Source organism: Strongylocentrotus purpuratus, unplaced genomic scaffold (assembly GCF_000002235.5).
Source record: "Strongylocentrotus purpuratus isolate Spur 01 unplaced genomic scaffold, Spur_5.0 spur5_scaffold_1, whole genome shotgun sequence".
Classification (NCBI taxonomy): Eukaryota; Metazoa; Echinodermata; class Echinoidea; order Camarodonta; family Strongylocentrotidae; genus Strongylocentrotus; species Strongylocentrotus purpuratus.
The window spans coordinates 33,013,745-33,034,314 of record NW_022145594.1 but is presented as its reverse complement, the minus strand read 5'-3'; the positions used below and the strand labels follow the sequence as shown (position 1 = coordinate 33,034,314).

General features: G+C 38.1%; 2 protein-coding genes across 6 annotated transcripts; one reads left to right on the top strand and one right to left on the bottom strand.

Moving 5' to 3' along the window:
- Window positions 1–705: 705 nt before the first annotated feature.
- On the bottom strand, window positions 706–14,028 carry LOC577009 (histone acetyltransferase KAT7). Of its 5 annotated transcripts, none has more exons than XM_030978077.1 (11): window positions 13,860–14,028; window positions 12,357–12,498; window positions 11,179–11,376; window positions 10,114–10,308; window positions 9,665–9,831; window positions 7,850–8,113; window positions 6,964–7,236; window positions 5,838–5,978; window positions 4,246–4,360; window positions 3,391–3,537; window positions 706–2,355 (listed from the first exon to the last, which is right to left on the bottom strand). In XM_030978077.1, the coding sequence occupies exons 1-11, from the start codon at window positions 13,872–13,874 to the stop codon at window positions 2,141–2,143; spliced, it is 1,872 nt and encodes a 623-aa protein (XP_030833937.1). In that variant the 5' UTR covers window positions 13,875–14,028; the 3' UTR covers window positions 706–2,140. The 5 variants fall into 5 exon arrangements, with proteins under 5 accessions (XP_030833937.1, XP_030833938.1, XP_030833939.1 ...); XM_030978078.1 differs by having other exon boundaries at window positions 4,246–4,339; XM_030978079.1 differs by having other exon boundaries at window positions 7,850–8,092.
- Window positions 14,029–14,424: 396 nt separating this feature from the next.
- LOC577067 (mycophenolic acid acyl-glucuronide esterase, mitochondrial-like) lies at window positions 14,425–19,108 on the top strand. Its single transcript, XM_777321.3, has 4 exons — window positions 14,425–14,727; window positions 16,561–16,678; window positions 17,331–17,483; window positions 18,399–19,108. The coding sequence occupies exons 1-4, from the start codon at window positions 14,438–14,440 to the stop codon at window positions 18,690–18,692; spliced, it is 855 nt and encodes a 284-aa protein (XP_782414.3). The 5' UTR covers window positions 14,425–14,437; the 3' UTR covers window positions 18,693–19,108.
- The last annotated feature ends 1,462 nt before the right edge of the window (window positions 19,109–20,570 follow it).

The window sequence follows — 20,570 nt, the reverse complement described above, 5'->3', positions numbered from 1 at the left end:
TAGCTACCACCTGTATATAAAGGCCACATCTTCTGCCCTTTAAATGGTGTTCTTATTTGAGATCTGTACTAAAGGAAGCTGTACTTAAAGACCGCTTTTGTCTCTCTTGAGCGGTCTTTATATACAGATTTCACCAGGTATTATGATCATTAGTTGACATCAAAGTATTATATCAAATTCATAGAATGATCAGATATGGTTGGTACAGGCACGTTCAGATATGCCGTGCAACAAACTACCACTGGGGGGTGTTTCACAAAACTTGTCATCGGTGACAAATGACAGTTTTTGTTATAAGCTAGTGAATCCTTGCTTCTGATTGGTTATCAGCAGATTTGTCACTGATTTTTGCCATTTGTCATTGAAAAAAGGCTGTGTGAAACACCCCCCTGGTATTCACTGAGCTCTGTATTATAAGATACAGAAATGTGAAGGGTATTACTTCATCATTTAAAAAAAAAGGCTTAAAGGGGAAGTCCACCCTAAGTATTTAGTTGATTTCAATAGAAGCAGAACATGACAGAGAAACACGTCAGTGCAAGTTTGAGCAAAAAAAAAAAAAAAAAGATTGAAAAAAAAGAAAAGTTATTCATTTTTGTAACAATCAATCTAACACAAATTGGCAACTGTTGCTAAGTCCCCTCGGGGTCCCCTCCGTCTATTCCAAAAACACAAGTTAGACATAGAAATCATCTATTCATTTAAGTCTACGATAGATTACCCCAAAACATGCTCCCATTGGAACTTAATTTCACATCCATTAACAAAAGGTTTTATTGGAAAACTCAACTCAACTCATTCTCAACCTTACACAGTTCTAGAGCTGTTCACATATTGTTGGGGACCATTTGGAGGTCCATTGCAAGATACAAAGGTCCATTTCTCTTTTCCAAAATACAAAATCTGAAATAGTAACCGCTATTCGAGTCTTGTGAGAAAACCATTACAAGAACATCGTATACGTGGAACTTCATTTTACATTCACAAACATCATTGTTGGAAAACATTCTCAACTTTAAACTTGTACATCTGTTCACATATGGCTTTGAAGGCTACAGTCTACTCTCCAAAAGTCCCCTTTTCCATGTGTGGAATCGCTCTATACCAGTTCACATATGAATTGCTGTTGAGGAACTGCTCTCTAACTGTCCTGTATTAAAAAGTATGAAATCGTCCTATACCAGTTTGCATATGAAATGATGTTTAGAAACTGCTCTCAAAATATTGTATTTTACCATTCTGGAATTGCCTTGTACCAGTTCCTTGTACTTAAAGCCTACTCTTAAAATGTCCTTTTGCAGGCTAGGCAATCACCGTATACCACTTCACAAATGAACTGTTGTTAAGTCACTGCTCTTGAAATGTCCCTCTTTCTTTGCACGAAATTGCTATATACCAGTTCACATACGACTTCTAGGCCAGACCCTACTCTCAAATTGTCTATCTGTCCTAACGTGGAATGGCTTTATACCGGTTCACATATGAAAAGATGTTTAGACACTGCTCTTAAAATGTCCTCTTTCTTTACATGGAATTGCTGTATACCAGTTCACATATGAAAAGATGTTTAGAAACTGCTCTTAAAATGTCCTCTTTCTTTACATGGAATTGCTGTATACCGGTTCACATATGAAAAGATGTTTAGACACTGCTCTTAAAATGTCCTCTTTCTTTACATGGAATTACTTCATACCAGTTCACATATGACTGATAAGGCTAGACAATACTCTCAAATTGTCCGTCTGCCCTAACGTGGAATCACCCTATACCAGTTCACATAAGAGAAGATGTTTAGACACTGCTCTTAAAATGTCCCTTTTTCTTTACATGGAATCACCCTATACCAGTTCACATATGAAAAGATGTTTAGACACTGCTCTTAAAATGTCCCTCTTTCTTTAAATGGAATTGCTGTATACCAGTTCACATATGACTTGTAGGGCCAGACACTACTCTCAAATTGTCTGTCTGTCCTAACGTAATGGCTCTATACCAGTTCACATATGAAAAGATGTTTAGAAACTGCTCTGAAAATGTCCCTCTTTCTTTAAATACATGGAATTGCATCATACCAGTTCACATACGACTCATAGGCCAGACCCTACTCTCAAATGTCTGTCCGCCCTAACATGGAATGGCCCTATACCGGTTCACATATGGGCGGTGTCCACTTCAAGCTGTTGAGGTCAATCAGCTTGAGACCGTTGGTCCTCTCCTTCTCCTTGGACAGGTACTCATCGATGAGGTCCTGTCGCTTGAGCACCAGGTGTTTGCCCTTCCAGTATTTGAGCATGGACATGGACTGTAGCGTGCTGACGATGTCATAAGGGTTAATCGCCGTCTCTTGGCTGATGTCTGCAAGAACAAGGAACAATGACAAAGTAGGAAATGATAACAGTAATAATAAAATGATGATATGGCAACATAAACAATATAACAATGCAAGAACAAGAAAAACAACAACAATCTCTCTTTTTGACGGCCGTCTCCTGGATGATGTCTGCAGGAACAAGGAACAATGAAAAAGTAGGAGATAGTAATTGTAATGATAAAATGATGATATGATGGCATAAACAATATTAAAACACAAGAACAACAAATACAACCCCAAAAGAACAACAATCTCTCTTATTAAAATCTGGGGAGTGTTTCACAAAGACTAAGATTGATTTTAAGTTGGACTTAAGTATGGCAGGTCGTTCATGCCACTGTTTGCTCTCACCTTTTACTAACATTTGTCTCTCAAGGGACGTATAAATAATGGTCACAAATCTACATTTTTTGATAATTCATTATTGAAGGAACATATATTATCTAAAGATCATATTGGTGTGAGCATACAGTGGCATGAACGTCCTGCCATAGTTAAGTCCAACTTAACGTCGATCTTAGTCTTTGTCAAACACACCCAGGGCCCCATCTTACAAAGAGTTACGATTGATCCAAATCAGTCGAAAGTCCTCCAATCAATCGCAAGTTTGCAGTCTCCTTTTTCTTATGTACATAGTTGCCATTGATATCAACTCTTACAACTTATTTGCAAATGATATCAATCGCAACTAATTATAAAAAAGATAGGAGACTGCACACTCACAATTGATTGGAGGACTTGGGATTGGGCAAAGACGTGATTATTATGCCTCGGACTGACCAATAACATTACAGCATGAAAGCTTATCTGCACTAGTTTGGCCAGGTGGGATTAGACCTCCTTGCATGGTCACTGACAGGTGGTTATCTCATCAAATCAGCTCTCAAGTAACATAAGAAAAAGTGGACCATCGGGGAACAACGGTCACCACTTAGGCATTGTTTGCTATATAGAGGGCGCAAGGAGCTATAAGTAGTGCAGTGGGGCTTTAAGGGACTTACACATTTAGGGCCTCTTACCTTTGATGGATATTTCCTTAGCATCCAGCTTATGTAGATATTTAAGTAGCACACCTTTCCAGTAGCTTCTGTAGCTGATCAGACCAAGATCGGAGAGAGGCTTCTCTGGGGAACCAATCTTCTCCTCTCTCTTAGACAGTAGATAGCCTGATGAATGATATTATAACAAAGAGATGTGAGCAAACCCAATCTTCTAATCTTTTTAGACAGTAAATAGCCTGATAACCATGAGATATGATTAAAAACCAATCTTCTAATCTTTGCTTAGACAGTAGATAGCCTTTAGAATTAGAATAACCATGATATTTGATTGAAACCAATCTTCTAATCTTTTCTTAGACAGTAGATAGCCTAAAGAATAAGATAATAACCATGAGATGTGATCAAAACCAATCTTCTAATATTTCTTAGACAGTAGATAGCCTTTAGTATGAGATTATACTATAAAGAGATGTGATCAAAACTAATCTTCTAATATTTCTTAGACAGTAGATAGCCTTCTTAATGGGATTATATCAAAGAGATGTGATCAAATCCATGAACTGATTAGATTTAAGGGTAATGAGGTCTAAGATAAAGGGTTATAAATGTACATGACAAATAGCTTGTAATCACAATATTCTGAGAACCTGTTAATGGATTACAATCAAACTTGAATTCTAAAAATTGCTTCAGTCTGTTTTGGTTTGTAAAATTGCTCTAAGGCGGAGGTATCATTTTCAACTGTGCGCAGTTGAAGGTCCATCTAGTTACCGGTAATCATAAAAAGCATACATTAATTAGAGGGTGAAGAAAATAACTTACATCACCCTTAAGGTCACTAAAAAATATCAACTACGTAACTTGTCCACTTACTGAAATCGATAAGCATCTTGCCATATCCCTGCCTCATGTACTGAGGCAAGGTGAGTATACAGGAAACATTGTAGTTCAGAAATGAGTTCTTCTCCTGCAGGACGTAATAATGGGGCTGAAAAGAATTATTATCTCAACAAAAGAATAAGTGGAACTTGAACATGAACTCATAGATGCCTTGATGAAACAACTACAGCCAAACCTTTCTATAGCGACCGCCCAAGAGAAAAGTGGTCTTTGTAGACAGGTTCCTTCAGCACGTGTTTCAATGAAAAACCATTTTCAAGGGAAACAAAAAATGTGGTCTTTGTAGACAGGTGGTCACTAAAGCAGGTTTGACTGTATAAATGATGTTGACATACAGGGTACTCTAAATATCATTGAAGTAAAAAAAAATATATATATTTTGTTAAACCCCACATTATAAGTCATCTTACAACCTTTATTCTAAGCATTGCTATAAGTTAAAGCTGCGTGATAAGTCTGACTTAATTCATTTGCATACATCTTCAGAGATGCTTTCATGCTTTCTATGTTTAGGAAAAATTACTGCTCGGCTGCAAGGCTTTCGTAAAGCATGTGCTAATTGACCAAAAAATTGTTGAGTTTAGAAAGTGCTGAAATTTTCATAAGAACAAGAATCTGTTTCACCCGCCGGGTTCAGGATTATCCGCTACATTATATGACCCCTTTTTGCATAAAGACAGGTATCAAATGGGCTCTAATTATTACCTTATTATTTAACTTATCATGTACACAATCACAAACTTTTGTACAAATGCATTCACATTTAGATGTTTGCAAAGATCGTGAAAATATGAAATCTACTAGACTAGATCAAAGAAAGTCAAAATGAAGTCGCTCTCATGTGCAAGTTATGCTACGGTCAAAAAGATTTGTACGAATGATAATTTCATACGTATCTCCCTTTTTCCATTGTCTGAAAATCGTTCGTAGCGGTTCGTAATGGCATTTGTGACCGAGGCTTTACACTTAGATAACATGAAATCCCAGTCGAATTTTTTTTTTAATGTTTTTTTTTTTTAATCGTAAAAGTCTCCTGACAAATACGGAAGGGTTGGCAGCTCTACACAAGTATGAATATAATGGCAATAAAATTACTCTAAAACCATAAATATTTGGACAATTCTTACTAGTTGTCCAGATTTGCAAAAGGTGGTTAAATTGAAATAATCAATATTTTGCAATAGTACTAAAACAGCTATACAGTTTTGTGTGGCAAATGGTTCTGAAGTGCCACTTTTGGCCTGGGGGGTGTTTCACAAAGACTAAGATCAATTTTAAGTTGGACTTATCTATGGCAGGCCATTCATGCCACTGGTTGCTCTCACCATTGGTGTCTCAATTATGATCTTTAGATGATATTTTTTCCTTCAATAATGAACTATCAAAAAAGGTAAATTCTGTAGATTTGTGACCACGATTTGTACGTTCCTTGAGAAACCAATGCCAGGAATGGTTAGCGGGTCTAGTGACATGAAAGGCCTGCCATAGTTAAGATCAGATCAAAGTCGATCTTAGCCTTTGTGAAACACTCCCCTGTAGTACAAGTAGATCAATATGAAATTCACCTTTGAGAAGTAGCCAAGAATGTGACAACCAGATGAATCGTTCTCAGTCATGATGTAGAAGAGGAATGGTTCTACATCGTAGTAAAGCGTCTTGTGGTCCAAAAACAGCTTGGCAAGAAGACATAGATTCTGACAGTAGATCTATAAGAGTAAGAAAAATAAGGAAGATAGGTTACGGTGATACCAACTAGTAGATTTAGTCATGCAATTGCGCTATGGAAGAAATTGTTAAAAAAATTCTTTTGAATATTTGTAATTGTTTTGTAAAAGTATAAATATACATATGTCTTTTTTGTTTTGTTTTTTATAATATGTTTTTATTATATATTTGTTTTAATTGTATGTTAATGGGCCCCATTTACAAGCATTGCTTCTCAGGGGTCCAGTCTGTCATTATACTATAATTGTACCAGTGTGATTGTAAATTGTTTTTAATTATTGGTTGAAAAAATTTAATCAAATTGATGGTTGAGATTTGAGAATGACAAAGTTGAAACGCACTTGAATTTAAATACACACATTTCATTGGGATGTCTGCAAACTTGTACTTGTGATGGTCTCGTGAAATGCTGCTCATGTCTCTTCAAAAGGATTTGAAGTTGTAGGACCCTTTGTTGTTTTAAAGCCCCACTGCACTCCTCACAGCTACTTGCGCCCTCTATATAAACAATGCCTAATCGGTGACTATTGGTCCCCCATGATCCCCTTTTTCTTATGTTAATTGAGAGCTGAGTTGATGAGATAACCACCCACCATTGACCTTGCAGGGTGGTCTAATCCCATAATGTCAAACTAGTGCAGAGGGGCTTTAATAGGACTTGAAGTTGTAGGACCCTTGGTTGTTTTAACAATCTAGTAAAATAAATCATCCAATCATTCAATCAACAATGAAGATAATACAAATTCCAACACAATCTTTAAGTGCTATGTCCTGAGACGTTGGCGACCATGGAATGCCACAACTCTCTGTCCCATATTCTATGAAGTAATTCATTCTCCCCTATATCAATTCCACTTTCAGAAATCCCACTCCTTAAGCTACTCATCCACAAAATCCTCCTTCTACCCCTACTCCTCCTCCTCTCGATTCTTCCAGCCAGTGCAAGATTTTCCAACCAAAACCAACCTTATTTTTCTTGCCGTCCACCTCAAAGACGGAGTTGATGCCCTTCCTGTAGATCTCGTCGCCCGGGGGATGCCTCCAGATGCACTTGGCAAGATGTCGCCTGAGGATGGTGGAGCTGCGCATGTACTTGAGGCAGAACTCGCAGATGTAGAGCTTGGGAAGCCTTGCGTACTCCTCGGGGTAAGGGGATGAGTACCAGGTGTTGAGCTCGAAGCGGCCAAACTCCAGCTTCTTGACCGTGCCCTCGCCGGGATTCCCCAAGCCGCACTTCTCCTGCGAGAGAGAGAAAAATAGATGAATATTATGAATACCCCAGTATTTGATGGTTCAGTAAAGGTCAGGATATATACAACATGAAAATCATACATTAGAAACAAACTCCAGCTTCTTGACGGTGCCCTCGCCGGGATTCCCCAATCCGCACTTCTCCTGAGAGAGAAGAAATGTATGACTATCCCATTATTTGACAGTATGGTAAAGACAACAAAAAGGTCAGGATATATATACAACATGAGAATCAGACATTAGAAACAAACTCCAGCTTGTGTACAGTGCCCTCGCCAGGATTGGGCCAAGCCGCACTTCTCCTGCGAGAGAGAGAAACATTAAAAGTGTATGAATAATCCCATTATTTGACAGTATGGTAAAGAAAACAAAAAGGTCAGGGCCCCCTGTCTTTCAAAGAGTTGATATCAATCACAACTATGTTCTTGATGTGGAATTTTTAAAATGTCTTAAATATTTGATTTTTTGCTTTTGAATATATTCTATTTTAAGGTTACAAATGGATTTCCGTAATTCTTAAAGTCCAACTTAGAGTTATGTTCAACTGAGAATCTTTGAGAAATGCCCCCCTTCATACTCTCATGAACGCTTGCGTATTTACCCTATTTGCTGTGAGCGGAGAGTCGTGTTTCGGTAAGCTCTGCGCATGGACACGCACCATCTCCTCTGAGGCCCGCATCTGGGCCTCGCGGAACAGATCCAGGTCAAACTGCGACGTGATCCCGTTGAGGAGGGGCTCCCGGGACTTGTGGAACTCCTCCCGGTGCTGCCGACTCTTGACCTTGACGTCCTCGGTGAGCTCCTTGCGCTGCCTCCGAAGCTCCTGCACCTGGTAGCGTTTTTGCTGTTGGGCACGAGATGAGTTCTGATTGAGTGCCAAGGGCGTTGGTGTTAACAGGGTAGGTGTTAGGAGGGTAGGAGTGAAGATGGTGTCACAATAAAAGGGGTTGGTGTTAACACAAGTTTTAAAGACAGAAGTGGAGATGAGGCAACATGAAAAGGGGTTGGTGTTAACAGGGTAAGTGTTGGGTGTTAAAAGGGTAGGAGTTAAGATGGTGTCACAAGAAAAGGCGTTGGTGTTAAGACAGGAGTTGAGATGGGGTAACATGAAAAGGGGTTGGTGTTATCAGGGTAGTGTTGGGTGTTGTGAGGGTAGGAGTTAAGATTGTGTCGCAAGAAATGGGGTTGGTGTTAACAGAGGTTTTATAGACAGGAGTTGAGATGGGGTAACATGAAAAGGGGTTGGTGTTATCAGGGTAGTGTTGGGTGTTAAGAGGGTAGGAGTGAAGATGGTTTCACAAGAAATGGGGTTGGTGTTAACACAGGTTTTAAGACAGGAGTTGAGATGGGGTTACATGAAAGGCATTAGTGTTCAGAGGAATTAAGTTGGTGTTTTAAGCAAGAGAGTTGGTGTCGAAAGGAGAGGAGTTTAAAATGGTGTTACATGAAGGGAAAAGATAATACAAGAAAAGAGTAGTGTTAATAGGTGAGGAGTTACATGTAAGAAGGTGTTATAAGACAAAACATATCAAAGTCGATCAAAACAAGAGTAACACAAGAGAAGCCAGTGGAAAGAAGAGATAAGTACATAGGAAATGTGACAGAAACATGTATGAATATCCCATAATTTGACAGTAAACGGTAAGCGTACACAACATGATAATCAGGCATTAGACACAATAAACAGACAAGATAACAATAAGGCAGACATAACATGTACATTGTGATGTATTAAAGTGAATAACATGTATAGGGTAATGCACAACAATTATGGTATGAATAAATGCGATTGAATGACAATGTTAATGGAATAGTTAGTCAAATGGTGAAGAAAACAAAAAGGAAATACAGATTAGATTACTGGGAAAAAAGTACACATCAAATAACTTTTTTATTAAATAATTCAGGGATGGCCTGTTCTTGAAAATTATATGTACAATTGTATTTTGTGTACAGTATTCTAAAAGCTTTAAAATTATCTTTTTTCAACCACTTTTGTAAGGGACAACCTCTGAATAACAGTAAATGAAATAGAAAAGCATTTCATTTTTTCTGTTCTTACTCTGACTACAAGAAACCGGGAGAAATTCCTTGCATGTTTAGTGCACAGTATTTTGTTGTTTTTTACATTGTGTGCTCAAGGCATGCCAGTTTGTCTAAGTATAACTTTTCTAGTATCTTTCTATGAATTAATAACATAACAGTTATTATGCTTTGTTAAAAAATGCTGCAGTAATCGTGAGCTGGTTTTTATATTTTAAATGATTTAAGTGTCATACTCTTTATACCATAGAGAGCTACATGTAAGTGAATACTTTTGTTTGGCGACGTTAGAATACATTTACAGGTTAACAAGAAAATACCTCTGTTTTCTGTGGCAAATGTAAACGCTGCTTTCACTACGCTGATAGCTTACCGTTTGCCGCAAGGCCTTCTTCTCATCGTTCTCTTGCTCCTGGTGCCGATTGCGTCTCTTCTCTGCCCTCGCGTCTGCTTTGGCCTGGCACTCCTCGGCCGTCATGTTATGGTAGAGGGGACAACCCCATAAGGTACGATGCTTGGTGAACTTCCCGGTAAAATGACCTGCGGGTGGATTAACATGTAGCTAAGTATAATCACATGAATACTATTCAATTAAATACAATATGATAATATTGCTCGGTGATAAAACCTTGTGACTCGATATATGTCAAATTTTCTCTATAGCAAAAAAAAAATAAATATTCATGACTAACAAGAGTACAACCATATCTAGACAATGAAAATAGGAAGAATTTTTAGTCAGTGTGTTACATAGTGTAAGAGCATGTACTCTCTTCTGTCTTAGTTGCTTCATCCATCAATCTCTCCATCTATCCATCTTACCTCTTGAATCGCAACCAGGAACGGGACACCTCAATTCTACATTCTCTGACTTCAAAAGCTGCTGTTCTGCTATAATTCTGCTCCTTCTCTTCTTGTCTCCGTCTCCGCTCTCTTTGTCGCTTGAAAGCTCTCCATTGGTCAGTTTAGCATCACCTTTACCTGTACTTTTCTTCTGTATCTTCTTCTTTGGGCCTCCTGATTCAACAGAAAAATAAAAATATCCATAACTAATTCAAATCAAACATGCCTTTTAACAATTTTTAATTTAATTTATTTTAATTTAGGAACTTTACATTAATCTTGATTAAGGAGACATGAACAAACAAACAATTTGTATTGCACATTAGAATAAAATTTGCTTTCCTCTCTTTCTTTTTCTTTGGTGCTCCTGATACTACAAAATAAGTTGAAATAGTTAATCCTGGAAATATTTATGAACAAACCATATTTTATCTCTCCTCTTTACTTATTAATACCTCCCGGTTTATCCTCATGATGTGAGCATATTGGACATAAAAGCACAAACAACAATATTACAGTTGCAATTGAGGGAAAAACATAAAACATAATACCCATTGACTGCCAAATTTGACAACTGCACACAACTAGGTGACAAAATACAAGTCAGTTAACATGGACAAAAGTGGCAATTCGGGATTAAACAAAATAGAAGCAAGGAGCAAAGGCCATGTTGTACTCGCTTTAATACTTGTATCTCCTTGTTATGTGAAGCACATTACAATCACAGTATATCTTGCCCTGGTGGTTTCCCCAAGCCCCAAGGCATATGAGACCAAGGCTTTAGTGATATATGCTTGTAACTCTTCACAGTGAAATGAAAAAGCAAATTGACGACAGGCCATTCACCTTTTCAAATTTGTTGATTGTCAATGATGAACCAATCAGGGCCGTTTCATAAAACAAGTTACAATGACTGTGTATGTGCTACCGAATAACTGAAATCATGGCATTTGATTGGCTATAAGCAAGTTTGTCGTGGAAATATAGCATTGGCTATTGATGACAAGTTTTATGAAACAGGCCCCAGTACCAGATGTGACCTACCTCCATTAAGCGATGCACCTGACTCCGTATCAGAGTGGTGGGTCTCTGACTTCCCCCTCTTGCGGCCTTTCTTGTTGTTGGTCTTCTCCGCGGCGGTATCGGTGGGGGGTACGGTAGGTTCACTGTCGGAGCTATCGGAAGTCTTCCTGTCCACTCCCTTGCCAGTCTTCATGGGGGATTGGCCTCGCATCCTCATGACTGAAATGGAAACACAGGATAGAGGCATAATGATGAGAGATTAAGCACAGGTATACCAGGGCCCCGTTTTACAAAGAGTTACGATTGATCCAAATCAATCGCAAGTCACCCAATCAATCGCAAGTTTGCAGTCTCCTATCTCTTAATGTACATACACATGTAGTTGGGATTGATATCAAATTTTTGCAAGAGGGGGCCCTGGTATACTCTACATGAAGTATAAATGAAGGAGTGCGGAAAAACAGGCATGGGATTACAAAATACTGATAAGAGAGTTTAAACACAGGTATAGGATATGTGAGAGACAGGCCTGGGATTAGTGGGATAGACTACATGTACTAGGGGATGCTAAAGGTGCCTACAAAGTCCTATTATTACCCTGGTTATTGCCCAGGGGGTGTTTTACAAAGATTCTAAGTCGAACTTAAATCTAAGTTGGACTTAAAAATTATGGAGAGCCATTTGTAGCCTTGAAATAAAATATATTCAAAAGCAAAAATTCAAGTATTTTAGACTTTTCATGAATTCCACATCTAGCACATGAAATCTTTCAAAATAATAGAAAATATGAAAGATTTGAATCAACGTTTTTTGCCTTTCAAAATATTTTCAAGATGCTAACGACTTTCCGTGATTGTTAAGTCCAACTAAGGATCTTTGTGAAACACCCCCCCCCCCAGCTACCCTAAGGTGCTCATAGCATTCAAAGAATGTTTTCCTACCATTCATTTTGTTCAAGGGAGGGGGGGGGGGTGGGGGGAATAGTTTGCAGGCACAAACCCTTTGTCAGTGGCTGTGCGTAAGTGTCTGCACTCAATGCAACGTGAGACTAGGCTCTTTTACTTTAGCTGATCCAGACAAAGCCGGAGACAGACAGAGCTAGGCACTGCTCAAGGCTTCAGGAATTGTGCCTGCAGAGTGTGTCTGCAGACTAGCAAACACCCTTAATAATGACGATACAACACTACTTTACAATTTACCTTGGTTTGTTGCCCTGGTAACGATGCGGGTGGACTGACGAGTGATCCTTCGATTACCTTGGTCTTCATCGGATGTTGAGACTTCTTCAACATCGACGGATGAATCAGACTCCCATCGCTCTGAAGAGTCACTGTCTTCCTTCTACAATCAAACAATAACAATTACTAAAAAAAACGAAAATATACAACTACATGGAGATTCAATCCTTGATAACATTTTCTTTATATGAAAACAGGAAAAAAAAAGGATGTTATTATGTTCATTGTGGGTACATGTATGTAGAGTATTCTTAGAGGTTGTCTAAGAAGAAAACACCCTCCTGAGTCATAGATTTTGAATACCAGTAATTGAACTTTATGTCATTTTTTATGTTGAAACAAATGGGAATGTTGTCCTGCATTGCATCCAAGTGACAATGCTGATTAGCCAATTTAAAGTGCCCATAAAACCATATATAACCATAATTTATATGTTCTCCCATTTGTTTTGTATGTTTGCAGGAAGTGTGCAAAATTGTGTACTTTTCAGCACTTATAACGCGAGGTCCATTATCGTTACAGTTAGACCTCATCGGGCCCATGCATGACATCCCATTGTAGTTTGTACTCGTAACCGTAAAATGTACGAGTAGTCGGAGTAGGAATCTTACTAGCAATTATTTACTGTAGTATGAAAAGGAGTCGAGTGCAGTGTTCTCATAAACGAGGATCGTCTTTGTAAAGGTGGACGGACGCGTCCTTAAAAATTACAATTCTCTGCATTTGCGCGGAGGATTCTTATTTCCGATTCTCGCGTTGGCGGTGCAAAAAACGGATTCCGCAATGATTTTCTTGATGCATGTTAGAAATTGTTTACATTGACTTTGAACAGAGACTTCCAATTTATGAGCGATAAATCCTCGGGAAGACGGACAACCCACAAAAGTAGATGGTGAACTGGGGTTATTTTCTTACGCGGAATCTGATTTTTGCACCACCGGCGCGCCATTCGGGAACCCTAAACCCGAAGAGCCCTGATGAAAAGAACGGGCGCAAAAATGTGAACGATCCTTTTTTTTAAGACGCAATTTCTCCATGTTTACGAGATAATCCTTATTCCTTGTTTATGCAGATGATTCTCATTCTCGGACCGGCGCCCCTACTGCTTCAATTGAGTCGATAAGTATCGGTCAATTTTCAAAAATAGTTTTTGTCAATCACATCGGTAATTACTGTTGCCAATGCATGCTGAATGTAGGCCAAACACACAATTATTCACCTCATACTCATAGCTTCACAGCCACAAGTGTTCCCAATGCACAACATACTGTAACGTGAAAGGTCATGATAATAATGCCGTAAATAATCAACGGCCGTGGCCCCGCATTCCCACCATTCGACAACGTTAACAAACGTATTTTTTATCAATGGCAATGCACTCACAATCATACACAACACAACACAAGTCAATACAGTCACAGCGCTAGCACTGAATATTCGACTAAATCTGTATTTTCTTCTCACCTTTCGCCTTCCCATTTCAATCAACGTTTAGAAGGAATGAATACCAAATGAACCCTTTCACTATTTTCCTTCGAAATTCCAGGTATTTCCAGTAATTTCGCTTGGATTTCGTGTGGTTTCGCTACGGAAAGCGTAAATCCGTCGAATGAATGAATTCGAGATTGCCAATTTTGTAACCAGAATTACTATCGGCAAAATTGTAATAAAAATAAGGTTTTCGATAAGACAAGACATTTAAATTAATTATTTTGTTCAAATCACGATTAATAAAATATTTTTTACAAAAATTTAGGATACATATTTTGTTTTGAATTATAAATCTAGTAATAATCATTATGATTATTTTTAATATTTAAATTGGTAAATTTAGAGCGCGGAAATTCGTCATTAAAATCATAATTTATGAGATGAATTAATAGAATTCTGGGAAGCATTCTTGTTTTTATCATATTATAAAAATACAGTAAATTTACGACTTATATTTTACATGAATAGGTTTTAATAATTTCAACATAAGTACTACACAAAAAGCTTGCATTTAAAATCTAAAGCGGCTGCGCTGAGTGACGAGAAACAAAATGTCAGCGCCCTTGTGCTTTTTTCGGGTTAGGTGTTGTTTACGAATGTTTTGTCTTTCTCCTAAATTATCCAATACCCGCCTGCAAGTGCATCAGCGGTTCATGATGACAGATGACAGAGAAAGTTTAGAACATTTACATAGGACACACGCATCCTCAATAGCGTTTCGTCAAACGCCCGGGAAAGACCCGGGCGTTGTGTTTTTGCCGGGTTACATGAGCAACATGACCGGCGGGAAAGCCGTGGCTCTGGAGGCCTACTGCAGGCGGCGCGGACATGCCTTTGTTAGGTACGTTTTCGCTTCAATCCCGCGTTACGGTTCAGTGATTTCTTAAGGTCCTAGCTAGTTCTCTGCAGAGGGGGTGCAACAGAGGTCAAGTGCATCTAAATAATTGAAGGGTCGAAGTTTGTTGTTTTCATTTATTATAAAAGTAAATTGTAGACCTAGGTCTAGGTCTAGATCTAGTAGGGAATGTAAGTTAAGTGTAAACAAAGTTGAACTAACAGTACAGCATGATTTAGTTATAGGAACAGAATTTCTAGATCTAGATCTAAATGAACAATTCAAATTCAATTGCAAAGTCAAATTTCATGACAAACTAGATCTAGGTCTAACTTGTTAGACCTGTTTTATCAGATGTAGATCTATTCTAACATTTTATTTCCTTCAAACATTTAAAACTTGATCATATTGTTATTTTAGGTCTATTTTGTGTGTGTGATGATGATTATTATCATCACAAACAATATGGGGTCTAGATATCTAGTCTAGAGTCTAGTTATTTATTAGACCCTATCATTATTTTTATCATGTTTTTATCAAAGACAATACTAATATTAATTATTATCATTATCATCTCCATTATTATTATTATTTTTTTTTTTGAAAGAACATTTTAAAATAGACCTAGAAGTCTAACTTTCTTTAATTTTGTTTTTGTTGGACAAATCTTGCATAGATCTAGATCTAGTCCATAGAAAATCTAGTCTATTTTTAAAAGACATTTTTATCCTAAAGATTTGATTAAGATTTTCTTCAAATTCAATTCTTTTAAAAAAATTAACCTTTCAGTTGGCATCATGACATAAAAAGATCTGACTTTTCTCATATTACTTTTCTCATATTACTTTCTTCATACTGAACTGTAAAGCATTAACAATACTCTAAATGTAACTGTTTTTGGTTCTATGTAGAATCTATTTTCTTTGTCTGTATTTTGTCAAATGTCTATAATAACCTATAATTTAATAAAATGTAGAAGTGCTTGAAGGACAAGTGGCGATTTGGGGGCAAAAAAAGTATAAAAGTACATGTATATCTATGAAACGCTTGGAGACTTTGTATTAAGCGATTTATAAAAGCGGAATATTATTGTCATTATATAATTATGTATTTCAGTATATACAATGTAGAGAGTTGATCAAGGATATGTCACGTACAGTCGACCAAATCCCCCATGTGACATTTACTTAGCATCAGTGATCTCGTAAATGTAATTCAAGGTGCAAACATTTATAACTTTCTTGTTTTTTTTGGTTGCTTTCTTTTACAAAGTGCCACTCTGCTTCTCTTATTTTTCTGCTTTCACACAAGTGAACTAAATTACAAAGGTTTGATTGCCATTATAGATAAAGGTGAGTTCTGGTAATGCGATTGCATTGTGAAAGAAAAGGTGTGGAATGGATCGGAAAAAGTTGACCGTGTAGCATGTTAGTACAGTATTGGTGTGCACTGCAAGGTTCTGGAGTCATCAAAATCATAATAAATTTGGCCCACTCTTGGTAAAGTAACAGGCACTGTACACAGAAAGATGTATATGGGACTACACAAATGGTGTCGGGGCTAGTACTACCTGATTTTCTTATCTTTCTATGCTCATTACTCAGCAAGTATACATTTTCTTCCAAAACTGTTTGGCACATGACATTTATTTGTAATGTTGAACATTCAGTGTAAGTTTTGTTTGATTCTGTGAGAATTGATTTTCTTTTTTTTACCAGAACTCAAGTTTATCTTTAACCCTTGAATGCCTACCAGAACTGCATGGTCCCAGTACTAAGCCTATGGGAATTACATCAGTGGTCAACAGGTTAATGTTTTAGAGCTATTTTCTTTCACCAGGTTTGACTACCAGGGGTTAGGCGAGTCCATAGGGGAGATGAGGAAAGGAGAAAAGTTGTTTGACATTTGGAAGTCAGATGCTCTAGCAGTCCTTGATGAACTCACTGTTGGTCCTCAGGTGAGAAAGAAGGAACAATTTTGTTCAAATTATCTATCTATCTCTATCCTATCTTTCTGTCTCTCTCTATCTGTCTTTCTGTCTGTCTGTCTTTTTTTTTCCTCTTTACATGTCGTGAATGAACTGTCTTTTTGCAGGTTAGAAAAAAGGGTCAGTTTTGTTCAAACAATCTCTCTCTCTCTCTCTCTTCTCCCTTTGTCCCTCATATTTTTCTATCTCAGTTTTTCTCTTTCCTATTTTCTAGCTTTCCTTGGTGTTCCATTTATTTGGTCCTCTCTCCCTCTTGCTCCTCTCCTCTGTCTCTCTCTCTCTCTCTCTCTTGCTCTCTCCCCCCCCCCCCCAATATGTAGATGGACATGCTTGGCGCTTCTCAACATTTATCTATATTGCTTGATTATGAACTCAATAGTACATGTACATTTTCACATATTGCCTCAACTCAAGTAGCTAACAGGAAAACTAAACAAAATTATCCCAGATTTCTTATGTATTGAAGTAGGCTGACAGTGATTGAAATTACATCCGGTGACCAAAATTAAAAAGACCCCAGTACTTTAGTTAAAAAAGTCATTCCATCTTTGAGCTTGGCCCTCTATTGCAAAAGTGTTCCATCATGTTTTACTGTAAATCATTGTCTTCTCTGTGTATTTAGATTCTTGTTGGATCCAGTATGGGCGGGGCAATCATGCTGCTGTTAGCACTAGAGAGACCGGAGCGCATCCATTCTCTTCTCGGGGTAGCTACCGCTGTACAGTTTGACAGGCCGTTGTCTTACACTGAACAGAAGAGGGGGCATGTACACGAGGTGAGTAGTGTAGCCCAAAAAGAAAAAGAAAAAGAAAAGGAAATATTAGATATAACAAAACAACGCACCAAAACAAAACATAATGTACAGGAGTGGATTTTTGTTTAACTCTGGAAAACTCACAATCTAGTCTAGTCCCTGAAAAGGAAACTTTGAGGAAAATAAAAGGAAATTAGTGAAAGAGAATTCCCCCACCCCTAGGACCGAAAAAGATGACATCATCATTGCTTTATTCTTATCTCTTACACAAATAACATCACCTTCTTTTTAATTGCTGTTGTTGGTTTAAATGGCCTTACCTTTCATAGCATTTTATGGCCAAGGAAAGTCTGCCTATTTTCCAATGATAATAGATGGCTCAACAGATCAAGAAGTTAAAACATTTGTGTAATTAAAGATGATGTATGAAGAAAAACACCATAATAGACAGCACAATGTGTGTTTGTATTGTTTGTAAAATTCTGTTCGTCTTTTGTACAACTCATTGCAAGGTTTAAAATTCAATCAGACAATAATAATTTTGGCTTAGATATTCTCCCAATTATATGTTCAAACACCCTTACATATCTTTCCAGGGGAGTGTTTCACAAAGGCTAAGATCGACTTTAAGTTGGACTTAATTATGGCAGGCCGTTCATGCTACTGTTTGCTTTCACCATTATGATCTTAGATAATATATTTTCCTTCAATAATGAATTATCAAGAAATGTAAATTCTGTAGATTTGTGACCATGATTTGTACGTCCCTTGAGAGACCAATGCCAGTAAATGGTGAGAGCAAACAGTGGCATGAAAGGCCTGTCATAGTTAAGTCCAACTTAAAGTCGATCTTAGCCTTTGTGAAACACCCCCCAGATATCCATTCCATTGAGTTCAGTTCTAAACTTCATTTCATACCCCACTCTCTTCCCACAGGCTCGAGGCTCAGCACCCGGTGACTCAACGCACACCACGCCACATAACTTCGTAGACAAGCACTACACAAGATGTCTCAGTCAGAACCCCATGCCCGTCAAACAGCCGATACGATTGATCCACGGGATGAAAGACGACACCGTGCCGTTTCGAACGTCCGTTGACCTCGCCGAGCGCCTGGAGAGCAAGAACGTGGAGGTGATCCTGCGCAAAGAGGGCGGTCATCGCATGTCGGAGCCGGAGGACATACGCCTCTTGCTGGACTGTCTCGAAGAACTCTTGAAAATACGATAGGGACTTCCCTCTAGCAAGCAAGCAAGCTATGAGCCATAATACAGTTGAACCTGCCTATAGCGACCGCCCAAGGGAAACAAAAAATGTGGTCTTTGTAAGTTTGTAGGCAGGTTGTCACTAAAGCAGGTTTGACTGCAATAGGGCCATTCTTGCTTGTGAGGGTTAAGTAGAGTGCTTGGTTCAGTGTTGGAGTTGGGCATTCGGTTGAGGCAGAAAAATTACCTAGAAGCGATTGTTGTAAGTGTGTCTTACAACCAACGGAAGGGATGGATGTGCATGCGAAGTTCACAAATTGGACTAGTCGATCATTTCTTACATTTCAAGGGTTCAGTGACACAAAGACGTAACTCCATATTTTGCCAAAATGATTATTTGATATCAAAATGTTCAGAAAAATGTGGGCTTTCCAGGAAACACAAAGGCTTAACTCCACCCAACACCCCATTGAAGTCAATGGCTAGTAAAATATAGACTTAACTCCTTCAGGCCCAAGTGCTCAGTGACACATACATGTAAACCACTTTTTCTCAAAATGGCCAAAATGGAGTTACGTCTTTGCGTCACTGACCCTTTAACTTCATGTTTTGAATAAGTACCTGGTATGCTATGGGTACTGTGCAATACTAATTGTAATGTGCTGCATGATAATTATATGAGGCAGATTTGGGATAATAAATGATATTATATATTTATGAGCATGAACAAAAATTATTTCCTTGTTATGATTGATGCTGATGTAGGGGTGTAAAAAAGAGAATGCTGCGCAAGATATTAAACATCAATGCTCAAAAAAGCATAGACCATAGATGATAGCACAGGGACCCGTTGCAAAAAACTTTTAATGCAGCGTTTAGCCCCTATTTTAGCGGTAAGTCCAGAAACAGCGTTAAATTTAATTTTAGCGTTAACTTTCCATCGCATAAAAAGTTACCGCAGGTTTTTAGCGGTAAGTACTTCAGAAACAGCGGTTACTTTACTACAGCTAAAAAGATAGCGTTAACTACCATCAATCAATTACGGTAAGCTTTCATTCCAAGATGGCTGCCATATTATACGCGATTCAACATGCCGCAGCTCTTAGGAGAGAGAGGGTTTTTCGCGACCGGAGGCATCCCTTGGACCTATATGACGACGAACAAATGGTCAAATTGTATTGGTTCAGCACTCAGCAGGCAGGGATGCCTTCACCTGATTAATACTATCCGGAAGAATCAGCCACAGAACGCAGAGGAACTGAGCGTTACAACCCAGTCCGCAAGTTTTTGTTGCTCTACGTTTCTTTGCCACTGGCTCTGTCATGGATTGCACTAGCTGTAGAGGTCAAATACCTATCTAGACAGTGGAAACAAGTTATAAAGATTCTTACAATCTCAAAACTCCTGATTCGTTCTTCTTCCTATGCTCAATACTAAGTGGGGGAAAGTACCTTTGCTCATGCAGGGCCTTCTATTTGGAATGCTCTTCCTCAAGAGATTTGTAATAGCAGATCAGTTGAAGAGAAAATCAACATATAATAATAATTGATTGTTCTGTCATTTTTGTATGGTCCATCATACTTCTGTTCCTTTGTTTAAATTACAGATTTCTTTTATGTGATCTCTTATTTCCTTTTTGTTTCACAAGTGCGCATTGAGCATTTGATTTTGAGTGGATTCAGCGCCTTATAAATCTCATCCATTATTATTATTAGCAGTATTATTATCATTGTTAATTATTATAATAAATTATTAATAATTTGATTAATCTGATTTAACAAGATACCTAATATAACCAAATGATTTTATAGTCCCAATATCCTTCTTAAAACAGGTTTCTACTGAGTTAGTTTTATTTTACCCCACCCCCATAGCCAGTAGGTTGGCAGGCATAGGCCTACCA